The sequence below is a fragment of the Cavia porcellus genome, unplaced genomic scaffold, assembly GCF_034190915.1.
Source record: "Cavia porcellus strain 051 isolate PalLab524CR breed Dunkin Hartley unplaced genomic scaffold, mCavPor4.1 scaffold_5, whole genome shotgun sequence".
Taxonomy (NCBI): domain Eukaryota; kingdom Metazoa; phylum Chordata; class Mammalia; order Rodentia; family Caviidae; genus Cavia; species Cavia porcellus.
The window spans coordinates 74,131,039-74,148,341 of NW_026947488.1; the positions used below are offsets into that span (position 1 = coordinate 74,131,039).

Here is a 17,303-nt window from a genome sequence, read left to right on the forward strand (position 1 = left end):
AGTGAGCTCAAGGCCAGCCTGAGCTGCATAGTGAGACCCTGTCTCAAAACAAACAAACATGGACCTTACCTCTGCCAGAGGAGACAGACTATGAACCAATCAGTGCAATGAGTACAGGATGTGATGGAGACTTCTCCAGGGAGAAGTAATGGGACAGGCCTGAACTATAGATGCTTTCTAGAAGGACTAATTTTAAAAAACTATCGAAGGGAAAACTAGAGTTTGCAAGATGACAGAAAGGATGCGGTGGGTGATTACAAAGAGGAAGCAGCCTATGAAGAGTCTCAGAGGAGAGAGTGAACAGGGCTGTGGAAAACATGGCAGAAGCTTGTCATGCCCACCTGGCAGAGGAGTGCATGAGAATTGGAGAGAAGTGGGCGGGCAGCAGGACTTAGATACTTTTGATGCTCCATTCCAGGACAGTAAATAAAAATTTTAAGCATCCTGGATTAGTGGTTTAGGATGACACCTTGGAGCATATTTTGGAAAATGTAAATCTGCAGGAGAAAGCCTGCAGAAGCCCGCTTTTATAATTTCAGTGAAAGATGATAGTGGCTTCAGAGCTACTGACAAACAGGATAGAAGTACACGTTTTCAGAGATACCAGGATATAATGAGGCAGTACTTGATGAGGAAGGAAAAGGGAATCAAGAACGGTGCTCAGGCTTTGGACTTGGATATTTAGATGGACACATGAATAGATAGGTTATTCCGTTCACTGAGAGAGGAAGAAACTCATTTTTATATGGGAATAGTGGATTCAGACTTAGTGGACACACCTCATCCAAGTGGAGTTATCCCCAAGAAATTTGAAATACAAATTGGACATTTAAAAAACCCTTCTAGGTTGGAGATCCAGCTTTAGGAGTACACTGGATATTAGTGTAACGTGAGGCTAAAATGAAAAGCAGAGAATAGAACAAATATTTAGACATCGGTGTTCACAGCAGTATTCTTCACAAGAGCAAAAAGACAGAAGCAAAGCAAATGTCCATTAATATATACACAAAAGGTAGTATATACATAGGTGAAATATTGTCTAGCTCCAGAGAGGAATGGAAGTCAGATATGTGCCCCAGCATGGCTTGTCAGAGGTAAAATATTTATAATTGGTCCACATTTCATTAACCACTCTGATAACCCCTTATTTCTTAGACTTAGCGCTGTTAACCAGTGGGTGGAGGCTGTACAAAAACTCACTCCAGGGATAAAAGCCTTCTCAAATCCTGAGAAGCCAACAGACTAAAAGTGACTATGGAAAAACAGAGGGAGAAAGGAATAAGAAGAAAAGGGACGAGGAAAAAAACAAGTGTGAGATGAAAAAGATCGCCCAGGATAGATTGTGAACCCTGCACCCCGGGCCATCGGGGATTGGGGAAGGAGCTCCTGTGAGTTAGGAATACAATCACACAGCTTCTCAACTGGAGGGTGGCTGTGTCTGTGTAAGTGCCACTCGTGCATGAGTTTGGATTAAAAACCTCACAATTTGCTACCTCTGGAGTCCAATTTCTTTTCTTTTTTTGGCTGGACAAGTGAGATCATTTCTTACAGGATGAACTTAAAAACATGCTATGTGAAATAAACCATTCACAAAAGGGCAAATACTGCATTATTCTACTTGTATTAATTATTTAAAGTAGGCAAATTTGTAAGTCAAAAAGTAGAATAGAGCTTATTAAGGGGTACAAGAAGGGCAAAATGTGGGGTGAATGAATAGAGTTTCTATTTGGGATAATCAAAAAGTTCTAGAAATGGAGGCGATGTTGCTTATATGTTTTGTGAATGTATTAATGCTGCTGTACTGTATAAGGCTATGTTTTCAGAAATGAAAACAAATAAATTGGTTTCTAATTTTATTCCATGTTTTCTTGAGACTTTGTTGAGCATTTGATAACATTTAAATGCATATTTTTTCATAGACTCAGAAGTTACAGTGCTCAAGCTCAGACTAATATATGAAGCACCTTAAACAGTATTCAACAGTGCCGTGATTCAATAACAGAAACCAATTGAAATTTCAATCGCTGATTCAGCATTTTATGTTTTTCTGGAGAAGGCTCTATTTTGAAATAATAGTCTTTTGGGGTGAATTACCTTTCAGGAGCTGCTAAGCTTTTATTGGTGAAAATGTCTGTTCCAGAGGGTGCATAGTTCCAGATGATCTCCTCAGCAGCAATGTAGTAGTGTCTAACATTTCCCTCAAGGATATCATTCTTTGACGAGGACTTCTCACAGTCTTGAACCTGGAAAAAGGCCTGAAGACCAGCTGCAAAAGCACAGAAGCGTCACTGGTTAACAGAACTGGTATGTCTCTTCTCTGTTGCTTAGAAACACTGTTGATGAGATGATGGATGAAAAATGAAGATATAAGGACAATACAATAGAATAGGATAAATAGCTGAAAATAAATTACCAATAGACAATTCAAGTTTTTAAAACTATGTATATCTTTCTATGTCTATACAGTACAGACAAGAGACATTCAATATATGTATTTTCAAAATGTGGTACCAATTTCTGTGAGGTTTCAATCAGGAACTCTTCTGATGTAAGAAAAAAGGCAAATTTGTAGATAAATGAAGAGGTGCTTTGACACATTTTAAAGTGTGATGTGAGGTGGAGGAGCATGATTGTGATTATTGTTCTCTTTTATAATGTAGTTGTGGACCTATTGTACTGGGCTTCTGTGACCGAGGTCATATTTGCTAAGTGCAGTCACATCTGCAGATCAAAGTAATGCATCCAAAGTCCTTGGTTAAACTAATTTCCTCAGGAGATCAGTATCACAAATATTTTTCAAGAACAAAGAAATGTTTTTATAATCTTGTATTAAGGAGTCAGAGAGAGAATTTATCATGTTAAGGCATGGAGTAGTCAGATATTAACAAAGAGCAAAGTGGGTTATACTTGATTCAAAAAGTGAAAAACAGGCTACTCTCCACACAATCCTCAAATCCGATTTTTATAATATTGTATAATTCACAAAGCTAAGAAACTATCCGTGTACAAAGCTATACTTTCAGAGCAGGATCAATTATTCTTCTAGAAATGAATACTTGTTTAGATCTCATTACTTTATTGACATTTCAATCTTTCAGTCTTTTCTTATGATACATACATTATGGGACTAAATCTGAGGTCCAAATTCAAAATTCAGATTATTCCAAAGATATTTTGCGTTGAGATTCTGAATCCAAATAATCACCCCACTAATACAATTACCACGATACAATTCTTTTTTCAGCCAGCATCTAAGTTCAGGTAAAGATGTCCTACCTTTCAGATGGTTTAGATTCTGACAGCTAAGCATCCATATTCCAGGGTTCTGGGCCACCATAAAAGCATCAGAAAGAGTGGCAGGAAACAGATTGATTGTATCAATACGGTAGTTCTTGTTAATCAATGTTTGTCCATGAAAGAAGGCTGCATGCACATCAACTTCATTCCCCATGCCAAAAAGATACCATTTCACTCTGTCTTCTGCACACATGGAGAGCCCTGGAAGACTTCCAAAGGCATATCCATTCACAGCTGTAAGTCAAAGGCAGAGTGTGTGACCGATAGACACTGGTGCCCAGGGGACTGATAGTTACCTCCACAGAAGTAGAATCAGTAGAATCAATTTGAGATTGAAAATACCTGGCACACTCAGTTATTACTCTCTTCCATACTCATGTCAGGTTGAGGATTCTTATCAGTACCATGTTAGCAGATGAGTGCCACACTGGAGATGAAACCTATCTGCCCTCCTAGCTATAAACGATGAATGTTGGTGGCAGAGATATGTGTTTATAAATGCAGACATGTACATATGTACATACATAGACACAAGACACGCATACATATAGAGAAAATATTGAAGGTTATTTAGTCATTGGTTGATTGGTATTCATCTTGCTAGAACTCTGTATCAATTTTCTAATATGAATTTCTCTTGTAATAAAAAGACTTTTGTAAGATTGGAAGACAAAGTTGGAAGAGATATTAAAGAGACAAAAAGAAATAAATGTAAAGGAAGGGTGGCAAGCACCAAGGATCAGAGGCATGAAAATCTAAAAGTCAAGAAGCAGTATGACCTGTGACCCTTGGGAGAAATTAAGTCATTGTTCAGACTAGGTGGGTCAAGAAGTTTCCTGAGTGGGAATCATTCTGGGGAAGGACTGCTAATATACAGAAGTGATGTTGGTGCCAAAACAAGCCTACTGAGACTAGATTGACATTTCAATCTTTCAGTCTTTTCTTATGATACATACATTATGGGACTATGAGATCTTTTCCTAGTGTCTATTTCTGTTAGCATGTAACAAAAGTGACATGGAAGGTAGATTCTTCAGTCAGATATAATCAATACTTGGAAATGAAAAATGTGTCATTTGTTAATTATTTTTTCTACTTTGGTAGTTCAGTTATTTTTTGTTTTCTAGTTTCTGAGTAAATACCATTTATTTATTTATATTTATTTTTCAGGACTGGAGATTGTACCCAGGTCTTGTATATTCTAAGCAAGTGCTCTATGACTGAGCTACATCCCTAGCCCATTTTAAAATTTCGAGACAGAGTCTAATTTTGTTGCCCAGGTTGGCTTTGGACTTGTGATCTTCCTGCCTCAGTCTGAATAGCTGGGATTACAGGTGTGCATCATCATGCCCAGCATTAAAGATTATTTTGAAGAATTTAAACACAAGCATAAAATATACTTATTAGCTTACTTTTCATTGATGTGTTTTACTGCTCTTGCAAATTCTGAGAGATAAATTCACTGAGTTCATTATTTTATGTCTCAGAATTTAAAAAAAAAACTAGTCTACAAAGCAGATATTTATAGAATCCATAAAATGAACTAAATTATAAAAAGAATGATGTTGAGTTGGGGGCCTGGTGAAGGTAATGTAGTACTAAAAGGAATACTTTTTAAAACTAGTGGCTCTAAAATACTATATTTTCTTAAATATGGTTAGATATTTCACAATATAATTTTAAGCATTTAGTTTAATAATCTTAATTGGTTGCTTCACATGATTGTTAAAATTAGTTTGGAGGATAAAAACATACATGTAATCTATGTATGTATTATATTATAGGTGATGATATTTTAGCCTTAACAGGTTTGTTGTGTAGCTTTACCAGTTTAGTATTTGAATTTTGACTTGTTCAGGTGGACACCAAATTACACGCCCAATATACTTTGTTATTGGGCTTAGTTTGTAGGGGAATGAACACGGCAGAATTAATTAATTAATTAATTAATTTAAAAATTGGAGTCAGCATGTCTTACAGTACATCCTGTTACTCTCTTGGAAGTCTTCATTTTCCTTGTCAACTTTCTCTGGGTCAGAGCAGTAGTTGTCAATGTTGTCTTCTATGTACCAGCTGAGATTTTCATCCACCACAGAAAACATTACCACAAATTCTTGATCAATATTTTTTTCTTTTTCCGAATCTAGAGAACCTGAAGTGAAAAATGTCTAGTTTAGAAGATCTAGGTTTTTAGTGTGTGCTTTGACTTATGTTTTGAGGTATTTATACATTTAAAAAATTTTAATATTTATTTTTCTAAGAAGCCACACATTTGGACCAGTCCCCCTGTTTTATAGACATGAAAAAACTTAGGGAATTTCATGCTCAGTATTCTGTACTTGGAAGACACTTATATATCAGCATATTCCTGAACCTTATAACTAGTAGTGCTTCTCAGTAAATGTGAAGACTGGCTTTCAAAGCTATACCCATATTTTCTAGCCTGTATAGCTAGAAGCTTAGACTCAACATAGCTTTTCAGATAACTAATTATGATTCAAGTAAGAATTATATTTCAGGCTCTTGAGCTATGTTGCCTTTTTCATGATGGTAGCAATAAATTCTATGATAACATATTTCCCAGTCTAATGCAGATAATGCAGCTTTGTCACCTTGAGGGGCTGCCTGTGGAGTCCTCACATGTAGTAAAGTCATTTGTCTCATCAGTACCACTGTTGGAAGTTAAATATTGAAGACCTGTTTTTCAAAAAGACCTTCCTTCTTGTAGCTAGCTTCCTTGGTGGCATTCCATGCAAAGTGCATTTCACTGACACCTCCACCTCCTAAGCATAATTGCCCTTGTCTTCATTTTTCCTAGATTCATCTTCTCTCCCCTTACTCAATGTCAACACAAAAGGATTTGTTGTATCTTAAAAACAAACCACCCTGTCCTGTAGGGATGGATATTGGGTCATTTGAGCAATAGTAAGAAAATGTACCTTTTTTACAGATTATTAAAGGTCCAATGAGTCCTGAAGCGATATCTTTTGGGGCATCAATGTGGGAATGGTAAATCCGAGTCACACAGTTGCTGTCTCCCTCACCAGGACTCTGTTGATAATCGGCACTCATTATGTATGTATACAGCTGTCCTGGAAGCACTTTGTCATCTGCCTTATGAAAATCCGTGGTATTATCAGGGTAGATGGCCCCTAAAAAAGAGAATGCAGTGGAGTTACAAAGTGAGTTCCTTAAAACTTAACACAGGAAATAGGTACTCCATCAATTCTTTCAGTGAACTTTTGGTATTTAATAGGTGCCCCTATGGATTCAGTGATGTCCTATTGGAACACAGAGGAATTAGAGACCAAGCATTAGGGATGTAGATGCTTCACACAGATTGAGTCTTGAGGGAGCAATAATAGATTTGTTGGGTAGACAGTGAATATTGGTTTTCAATATAAAGGGCAGCTTGTGCGTTGGGCCATGATGGTATAAAAGGCCAAGCAAAATGACTTTCCTTTCTTATAATTTGGAGCTTCTTATATAATATCAGATTTTGCCTGTGGAGTAGCAATGGAAATTCAGAAATTTTTTCTCTGAATTTTGGACATTTTCAAATGCAGGAGTTGCAGTGGACCTCCATATATCTTCAAATTTGTTGAAACTTCCATGTACCATTCAAACCTATGATGATAAACTCACAGCCAATCTTGGTTCCTCTATAACCCCACTCATTCATGATAATCTCCAGCACTGCTGAATTATTTTAAAGAAAATTCAAAAAATAATATTATATCCATAAATACTTGAGTATATATCTCTAAAAAAATTAGAGCACTTTTTTCCATTGCTTTGTTTTAAGAAAAACACAAATGCCCAGTGTGGTGGTGCATGATTTATAATCACAGCATTTGGGAGACTGAGGCAGAAGGATCGCACGTTGGAGACCACTCTGGCAACGTAGTGAGACCTTAGCTCAAAACTAAAACATAAAAATGTGCTGGGGATCTAGCTCATTGTAAAGTCCTAGGCTCAATCCCCAGTTCAAAGCAGGAGGAGGAAGAGACGGAACAGGATAATATCATTATTATAATTTGAAATGAATGCCAATTTTCTAATGTATGATGAAGTTATAAAAAAGAAAAAGATGACAATTAGCCATTTATGCTATTAATGTAATTGTTTTGTTTAGAAAAACAAACAGAAAAGTTATGGTAAACATTTAACTTCTAAAATAATTCCTCTTTTAAAAAGAAAAAACTAATAATCAAATCTAGTTTTCTATTAGTTTTCAAAGTTGACCCTTATAATTTCAATGAACTGTAGCATGACCTTGATTTTTATGATAATAGCTGATGTTTACTAAGCTATTATTATATACTTTCATTGCTCCTTCTTTATACCCCCCAAAACCTAAGCCATGATTTAAGTATCTTGGTAAATGTCACCTTTCCATTAAAAGGGGAAGCTGGGTGTAACCATTACTTGTGCAATGTCAGTTCGCCTGGAGTAACAAATGCCTAGCAGATTAATAAAGCACTGTGTTAGGTGTGTGGGCGGATAATTGATATGTAGACAAGTGAACAGAAAGGGAGGAGCCACTCCAATTAACAGATTTGCAGCCTGGATGGAATAAACAGGGAAGGAAGGAGGAAGTGTGCCTGTTTTGAAGAGGCCCAGTCTTGAGCAAATGCATCTTTCATAGCCGTCACCTCTGGTCTTCGGTCTCCAGGTTTCATTTCTCCACTACTATCTCTTCTGTATTGCCTTCCAGTACACACTTGCATCAGCAACTCTCCAGTGAGTTTCAGACTTTTGGCCTTGGCTGTTGTCACACCCTTGGTGCCTCTTGTCATCCCATCTCCTTGGGTCGAGCTGCTGGATCTCCTAGCTTTCCAGCACATTGATGGCCATTGTGGATTCTCTTGCCTCTGATCCTGTAAGCTCATCTAATAAATCCCTTTGCATAATTATACATATACTTTCTATTGATTCTGTTCTTCTAAAGAACTGTAACTAATACATTGAGATTCAACATTAGCCTATTAATTCAAAGTCAATGCTCTTAACCATAACAAAAACCACCTCTCTGGATGTCATCATCAAGCACGAACTGACCATCCCCAATCCAAAAATCTGAAATCCAAACTGCTCCAAAATCCAAAATTTGAGGATCAACATGAAAATTTCATACCTGAAATTTTGTTTCATGTCCCAAATTACATATATATATATATATATATATATATATATGTATGTATATATATGTATATACATATTACATATGTATATATATGTATATATAACATATGTATATATATACATATATATATACATATATATATATATATATGTAATTTGGGACATGAAACAAAATTTATATATGTATGTATTTAAATTATCTTCAGTCTATGGGTACAAAAGATATATAAAACATGAATGAATTTTTATTTAGACTTGGATACCATTGACAGGATGTCTCATTATATTCAAACAGCCTAAAAATCTGAGAAAAACTTGAAACTCAAAATACTTCTGGTTCCAAATATTTTGATCAAAAACCTTTCATCTTATACTACAAATGAGGTCACAGGCATCAAATCTCATCTTTGTCAGTCCATTTTTTATTTTGTACTTTGAAACAAGATCTCACTCAATCACTAAATTGCCTAGGGTAGCCTTGCACTTATGGTCCTCCTGTCTCAGCCTCCTAGATTCTGTGATTACAGGAATATGTCACCTTGCCCAGCATGCATCATTCTTTATAACTGCTAAGTCTGACATTCCAATGACTCTTCGGTAAATTGTGCCTCATTTGTGACACTGGAGTCACTCAGCCGCATGTAAGATTTGGCTAATGTATGAGAATACTCATGCCACCTAAAGTGGGACAGAATTTATCCAAAATCAGCAGGAAAGTGACAGCAGCTACAATATAAACATTTGCAGAAATTTCAAGGATAAGACAAGCCCCAATCAGGGGTAAGAGAGTCCTTTCTCATCCATCTGCAGCTTCACCTTTTGTGGGATAAGCCATGTTGTCTATTTTCTTTTATTCTAATTATTTGGCTGGAAAAGAATTACAAATTGAAAGGGATTGCATCTCTCACTGACGTTCTGACATTCTGGGTATCTGAGCCCACCCAGAAATCACTCACACTTTACACAAACTTGCACAACCAGAAGAAACACTGCATTATAATGATGAACCAAAGTACTTTTTGATGAAATGGTGTAGAGTTAAAATAATATAAGTACAAGTCTTTTCCAAAAGGACAGTGTTATGGGTTAGATCTAACGCACCCTCCAAAAGTCTTATGTGTCCAGAGTTGAGGTTTTTGGAAGTTGATTGGCTCATGGGAGAACAACACCATCACTGGATGAATCTATTGATAAGTTAATAATTGAATGTGCTGTAAAGAGGCAGAACCTTGTAGGAAGAGGATAGTCACTGGGGATGTGATCTGAAGGATATATTCTTATCTCTGGCTTCTGCCTTTTCTCTCTGTTTTCTGGTCACCATGAGTTGAGCAGTTTTCTTCCATGACGCCCTTCCACCCTGTGGTTTCAGCCTTGAAGTCAGAGGACCATGAACCAAACCCACTGAAATCATGAGCCAAAATAAACCTCTCCTCCTTCAAGTTGTGGATGTCGGGTATTATGTACCAGCAACAGAGAAGTGAATAATACAGACATTTTTGAGTACCAAAATGAGGAAATTCCAGCTGCAGCTTGTGCTGAACTTACCCTCATGCTCCTTGTAGTAGGTTAATCCATGGGCATGAAAAGTATAAGGTCTAGAGGCAAAGTTTTTTAAATGTACATAAACTTTATCTCCAGTTTCAGCTTTGATAATAGGGCCTAAAAACCCTAGCCAATCTGGTTTATCTATAAGTGTAGTATAGGTTCCATCCGTGTACTGATAATAAATGGCTTTATTGTATTTTCTTCCAATTCTGTCTGGGCCACTTTCAAGATAGAAATTGTACTGGTCTCTGCAAAGGAAAATGAGACAACTTTATGAGAAGCAAACATTTCTGAAAAATTACATTAAAATTAAATTAAAGGGAAATTAATAACCACATCATATTAAATGTTTGCCCGTTGTAGGGAGGCCCAAAAAATGAAATGGAGAGCTGCAGCATAGACTCATTGTTTATGTATGTGAGGAGTTTCATATCAGGAATACGGCAGAGAACTATTTGAAGCCACCATAAAAATGTGGCACATATTACTGAAGTCAATTTCTCAAGATTTTCATATATCAGAAGCATGTGGAAAACTGTAGAATACAAAGTTAAAGTGAAATGTTATAATAAAGCAATTAAGGTAGTTTTTCACTATAACATAACTCTTAGCTACAGAAAAAGCTGTGATTATAAGGTATCAATGCAGATAGTTAACATCAACATCTGTATGAAATATATATATATGCATTTTCTGTAAAAATTATTGACACTATATTATTCTATCATTTTTGATCCTTTTAGTATACCTAGATGAAGATCAGAATTGATGCATGCAATGTGAGTGGGTGTTTAAATTATCTTTGGATTTAAAGTATTGTTTTTTAAGTTTATCACTACAGTAGATAGTTGACATTGAATGTATGTGTTTTGAGCAGTGACAATTACTAGTTGCCTAAACATTTCCTAAATATATCAGCTTAATAAATAGTAACTATAATAAAAAAGATAAGAATAAAAATGAACTTGGTATTTGAATTTAAACCGATCTTTAGTACTGACTTACTGACAGCTCTCGAGATCAACGAGACCTGTTAGTGAGCAAAGGATGCATCTGAATCCTGGGCTTCAGCTGGCTCCTCTACAACCAGATCTCTTCCAAGACCTCAACCAAAGTCTCTTCTTGAAATGGGAGGATGTGTGAAAAATTACTTTCATTAAAATAATCGATTTGAAACTATAATACAGAGTAGGTGAAATTTGTAACATTTGGAATTCCTCTTTTATGTATTGCAGTAGCAAACTGGCTTTTCCTTCTTGTGTCTTTACTGTGAAAAATTCCCTTTAATTAAGTTAGGAAATAGTTCACATCATGTGGCATTTTGGAAGAGATCTATTTGCTTATGATCTGTCTCCAGAGATCACCAAAAGGTCATTAGGCAATGTCTATTTAATTTCAAGAGAGCAGCTTGAGGACTCAGCGTCAGTTACTGGAAGCTTGCAGGAAGTTTGCCACTCAGCTATTCATGCACAAGAATCTATTATAATTGGTCTTGGAACCAAACAAATCATTCACATTAAATTGTAGTTTCTCCTCTTGAAAATTCTAATATGCTCCTTTCTACTCGTTACAGTATACATGTTTCCCTCCCAATCACAAAGTTTTTATTTTTGTATCCCCCCTTAAAATAAAATGCTAGCTCCCATAATGTATGGCAGATGCAGACTTAGAAGAAAGTTTTTAATGATAGAGAATTTTTCTAATTTGCTTTTGTAAGATGATAATAATACTATTCCTCTTATAAATTCAGAATTCACTCAAATGCTTTCTGTTTAATGCTTACACATAGTTACCAAAAATATGAGTACTGTGGGTGAAAAGTTTCTGGATTTCATTTCATTAACTGAAAAATAATGTTAGACTTTAATTGCTCCATGACAAACAACAAGATAGCAGCTTGAAATAGTTACATTTATACCTTCTCAGTTCTACAAGTTGTTAGTCTGATGCTTAATGACTACATTCTCTGACCAGGACATAACAAGCCTGAAATCCAGAGTCTGCTCGGTTGAGCAGGTATCTGAAGCCTTGTGGAAAGATCACTTTCTTACACCATTCAGGCTATTGGCAGAATTCAGTGCAATAACACTGTAAGACTGAAATTCCTGATTACTTGGGGTTGGGGTCTTTTCCGGTTCCCTGAAGGCACCTCATGCTTCTTCCCAAGTGACCTTTTCCACCATTTGATCAGCAACAGTGTATGGAATCCTCCTCGCGTCTCTTTGAACATCTGACTTTCTCTTCTGACACTAGAGGCCTCTCTCTATTTCGATGAGGCCACCCAGACCACATCCCTAAGGTCAGTGTTGCCACTGACCAAAACGTACATCGTGAGAATGACAGCTCATCCTACCTGGGTTCTGAAGATTCAGAGCAAGATGTCTTTTGTGGGCTGCTTTAGAAATTCGGCCTACTACACACAGCAATCATAAAGAAATAGGAACTTGGCAGAGACTCATTCTTAGATATACAGTCCCAATTTACATGAACTATAGGTCTTTTTGTTTAAAAAAATTTTTTTTTTAAATAACAAAGCTTGCTTCACCAGCGCAACAAGAATGTAATACCTGATGGTCAAACTTCCATTTTCATTATTCTCAGGAAAAATAAGAACTATGATAATAAATTGCAGAGGTTGAAAAGTATGCCACGTTGTCATTTATTTAGTTCTTTAATACAGGCTCTCTTGTATGAAAGGCAAAACTGGCATCTTCAGAGAGTGAGTCACTGTATGTGAATTTTCCAAGTAATTTCACCTAAAAAGTGTACTTCTTTAAGAATTATTTGAATTTTTTCAAATTAATTTTGGAGAGGTGTTAAAAACCGTTAATTGTGAGGCCACCTGGCTGAGATGGCTCTAATGCCTCGGATTCCAATGTAAACAAACCAAAATACAAAACTTAATGTAAATGACTGAATGAAATTTAAACTTAAATAATCAGAAGCGAGAAGCTGACCTCTAACTGGAGGCTTTGCCAACCAGAAACTGCCTGTTGACCTCCAGGAATTTTCCACTTCAATTGGATATACTTTTTAAATCTTGCTTCCTCGAACACTTTATAAAATTCCCTTGTCCTGCACCTCCCCACTCTCAAGTTAATTCCATGTGTCCTCTTTGGCCAGATTCACGAATGACTGAACGATAAAACAGGAAAACTAGGTAACAAAGCTTGTAAAGCCTGTACATTAAGAAATTCACCAAGCCTGAATGAGAACCTCCAAAATAAAGCAGGAAAGGGTTTGGTAATATCTGTTCTTGTGGTTAAAGAAATTTTCACTTATTTCTAGCTTTCTAGAAGTCACTGGGAAAAAAGTAATCTAAAGATAATAGTATTATTTTTTCTATTGTGTAGTCAATTCAATAAATATTTAACTGATGCCTCCTATGGGGCAAGAACACACTAATGTACTTACTAATTTTTATGTATATATTGTTAATTCTTATTAAAAATAACAGAATCAGAAACTATTATAAATAAGCTAGTTTCCACTTACCCCCTTAGAAATAAATAATATGGGTACTAATAACAGAAAGATAAATTATTAATTGGGGGGTCATCATCTTAGGCAAAATTGTAAACAAAAACATTTATTCATTTGTGTTTCACAAATATCAGTTTAGAGTCTCTTATGTTCTGGGTTCTATTGGTCAAACACTAGTTATAATAGGTGGAGTTCCTGCCATCTCAAACTATATTTTTCTCATCCCTCCAGACCATCAAGGTCAGCACCCAACTTAAATCCAGTTCTCTACCTAACTCCCATTTTGCACTCGTTCACAGCTTATTTTTCATGTTGTTTATTTCTACTGCTTTTTAGCCATCATACAAGACAGAGAGCCAACCATGCCTAGTGATACTCTATCATTTATCACTGACTGGGTTAGACATGTCAGTGAAGCCCATGGACAATCTGGGACAAAAGGGAACAAAAGGTTGCTACTATATTCATCTATACAAAAAGTTTAATAAAATATTGGCAAAATTGTAAAGCTATGCTCAGATATATGGCGAAAAGAGTCTTCAACCATGTGATCAACCCCTCTAGGGTCTGCACCTCTCTAGGCTGCTGTTGAATCCACAAAAGACTAGAGCTCAAAGGCAAAAAGAAAGGTGAATGTCAGCTGGAAAATGTCCCAATTTTCTTTCCAAATATCCTTAAATATCCCTAGTACATAACAGTGGTGTAAATAAACTTATACTCATTGCACACGCTGGAAGAGGCAGCACCCAAGAGTATCTGAAAGTAAATGAATCCCCACCATCACCACCAAATTCTTACCAACCTCCTTCACTCTTCTGTTCCCTAATTTCTATAATTAGAGACTTCTTTTAGGAGCATGATTGGGGACCTGTTGCACTTAATTTATGCCCAGTCAATTGACTTGATTTTTTATTATGAAAAATGGCAGACACTTAATGGTAGCATCAAGTATGACAACACTTTCATTTATGTATTCATTTATTGCAATAATAGAGATCAAACTCAGGATAACGCACATGCTAGGCAAGTGCTCTGCCGTTAAGCTATACTCTGAGTGTAGCATTTTTATCCTTTAATATACCCGATTTTTTTCCTTAGAAATAAAAGCCATAATAGTTTACATTTTATTTAACCAGGATAACACTGAATCCATACAATATAATGTTTCTAGTGATGCAGTAAAAATACGAAATACTCCTCAGAATAGTATTGCTAAATCAGATTTCAAAAAATAATAGTTGCAAGATGTACTAGTTGTCTTTATATCCAGTTATCTTTAGGTCAGAATTTTCCTCATTATAATTACTAACTTAATAACATAGCAGTTACATATTATTTCCAGCTATGGATTTTTTACATGAAACTTCAATCATATATAAAATTAAACAGAATGGTATATATTCATTAATAAGAGTCAATAGTTACGGTATTTGGCATACTTAACCATGTTTTAAAGATACAGTCTCTGCAGCTACTGGTCATTGGGCTTACCTGTATTTAATCACCACTAACCTGCATCTGTTAATGTGATGAATGTTGGTTTTGGATGCACAATTTCCATTTGTGGTAAATGTTTAATCAATATTATTTAAACTGATAGCCTCAGTATAAATAAAGTTCCATGATTGCAAAAGAAATACTTTGAAGATATCTGTATATTTTGCTTTATTTTATATAGGGAATACTGCTAGACACCAAGGAGTTTTCAAACCACACTTGAAAACATACATTTAAACCACATAGAGTGTTTTCAGAGTCATGAAAATAAGTATGTGACCCTTTTGGTACATATATATGATTGCTGAGTATTTTTGTGCAGTGCTGAGTTTTACATGCACTCACTCTTTGATCAGTGCTATGAGGTGTGATTATTATCCCTTTGTACAGGTAGGGACTCTTATGCTGGGAAAGATGAATTTCATTCATTCACTGTGCAAGGTGACCCAATAAGTATTAGGAAGAATCTTATTTGTTAAAATTATATTTTATTTCTATAAGTGATATATAGAAGGATTTTAAAAATTCCATCCTTCCCATTAATAAGCATCTTATGGTGTCATAAACATAACATCTCATACAGTCACTGTTCAAATTAAAAATCTACATTATCAGACAAAAGGAATGTTGGTGGAAGATGCAATTAATGACCAGCCAGCTAGCCCTGTTCGCCAAGACCAATGTGAAACGGTTGGGTTAACTGTCTAATGAAAAATATTCAGAATATAGAGGAGACTGATTAAAGTATCTTGAATTTCAAGCCTATGGTTTGCAGTTTCTGTGTATAACACATTAAAGAAATATTTCATCTTACTGGCTTTATGTTTAAATTCATAAATTGTATATTCTGTCCACAAGCAATAAAAATAGTGACTTACTTGTCAACTGAAATAAGTTCCTTTTTCTCGTTGTCAGGGGCATAATTCCATGATCTCTCCTTAATTCCAATATAATAATGCTTATCTCTTGTCCAGGCTGGAGTACTATATAAAAACAGAAAAATACCAAGCACAAAAAGCTTCATTTTCTTCCTTTCTTGGAGCCAGAGTAGCAGTGAAGTAAAATCAGAAGCAGGCAATTTTATAAATAGGGCTTTCTTCCTTTGTTTACTTGATTGACACAACTTAATGTTGCACAACAGTAAATTGTTTCGTTAAAGCAAATAACATTTTCCAATTCAGCATTAGGTTCTGGTAAACTCAGGGAGAGAGATGAAATAGTGCTAGGTTGCCAGGCTTGTCTAACAACAAGAAAAAATCAACGGTCATTGTTGGGCACTAAAATATGCAAAACTAACTCCGAGCTTTCTTCCTTTCTTTGTGTAAATTCCAGGAAGGCAGAGACCATCTCTAAAAGCTCCCTTTGTTCCTCCAACAAGCCGATGCAGTTCAGTGTCATGCATAAGGCAAACTTTTAATAAACTAGGTCAGAGATTATGTAAGATTAATCAAAATGTGCAGTTCTGTGTTGTTTCTCAAAGCCTAACACTTGTAACCTTTAAGATCTGATGTACGATACTTAGCTTGCCAAACTTGAGTAACTAACAATAAGAATTCTATTTTAAAGGAGTGGTTCGTTCTGAGGTTTGAGCACAACAGTGCAACAACTTTATCAAGTATCACAGAAACTTACTCCATGCTGATTGCTACCGGAGCATAGCGGTGGTTGACAATTTTGTTTGTATTGTCCAAAAACTCACCCATAAACTGGGGTTGGTGGCATGCACCTGTAGTCACAGCTGCTCCAGAGACTTGGAGAAGAACATCACCAGGTAGTTAATACCAGCGTGGGCAATGTAGCGAGATCTTGCCTTTAAAAAAAAAAAGAAAAGAAAAGAAAGAAAATGAACCTGTCATCAGACAAAGTATAATCTTAGTAAACAGAAAGCACCCTAGCTTATTAGCCTGGAATTTCTCTTGAAAGTGTGTGTGAATTTTACAATAGGAGATTTTAATCAAAACCACCTATAAGTCATGAACCTCATTTCAGGATGTATAAAGTGACTTTTTAAAACCGAAGGAAACCCCAATGACAGCAATGACACTTTGTGTTCATATACTGTTTCCTCTGGGGTAATTTAAAGCACAATGTAAGTACTTGCCAGTGGCTGTCAAAATAAGTTAGTATGGGAGAATTCTGATGTTTGAATAGTTGTGTGTTTAAGGAATGTTATAGCTCTGTGTCTAAGAAATATCATAGCCCAGCTCTGTCCTAAACACTCTGTCCTACCGCAGCAGTGGTAAAACACTCATGAAATGTTTGCCCACATGACGTTTATATTCTACCTGGAGCAACTGACAAAATACAAATGAGAAATGGAGTACACAGTGTCAGTA

General features: G+C 35.9%; 1 protein-coding gene across 4 annotated transcripts in view; it reads right to left on the bottom strand.

The window, feature by feature from the left end:
• The window catches only part of Cp (ceruloplasmin), a 48,768-nt gene extending 32,426 nt beyond the window's left edge, over positions 1 to 16,342 (bottom strand). For 2 of the 4 annotated variants that reach the window (XM_013159723.3, XM_003476545.5), the window contains exons 1-6: positions 15,846 to 16,342; positions 9,988 to 10,235; positions 6,237 to 6,449; positions 5,276 to 5,449; positions 3,277 to 3,531; positions 2,095 to 2,266 (exon numbers count right to left, since the gene is read on the bottom strand). In XM_013159723.3, the coding sequence (XP_013015177.2) occupies positions 2,095 to 2,266; positions 3,277 to 3,531; positions 5,276 to 5,449; positions 6,237 to 6,449; positions 9,988 to 10,235; positions 15,846 to 15,991 (1,208 nt within the window). In that variant the 5' untranslated portion in view covers positions 15,992 to 16,342. The remainder of the gene's footprint in view (positions 1 to 2,094; positions 2,267 to 3,276; positions 3,532 to 5,275; positions 5,450 to 6,236; positions 6,450 to 9,987; positions 10,236 to 15,845) is intronic. The other 2 variants (XM_013159725.3, XM_013159724.3) reach the window with 1 other exon arrangement.
• Between the last annotated feature and the right edge of the window lie 961 nt (positions 16,343 to 17,303).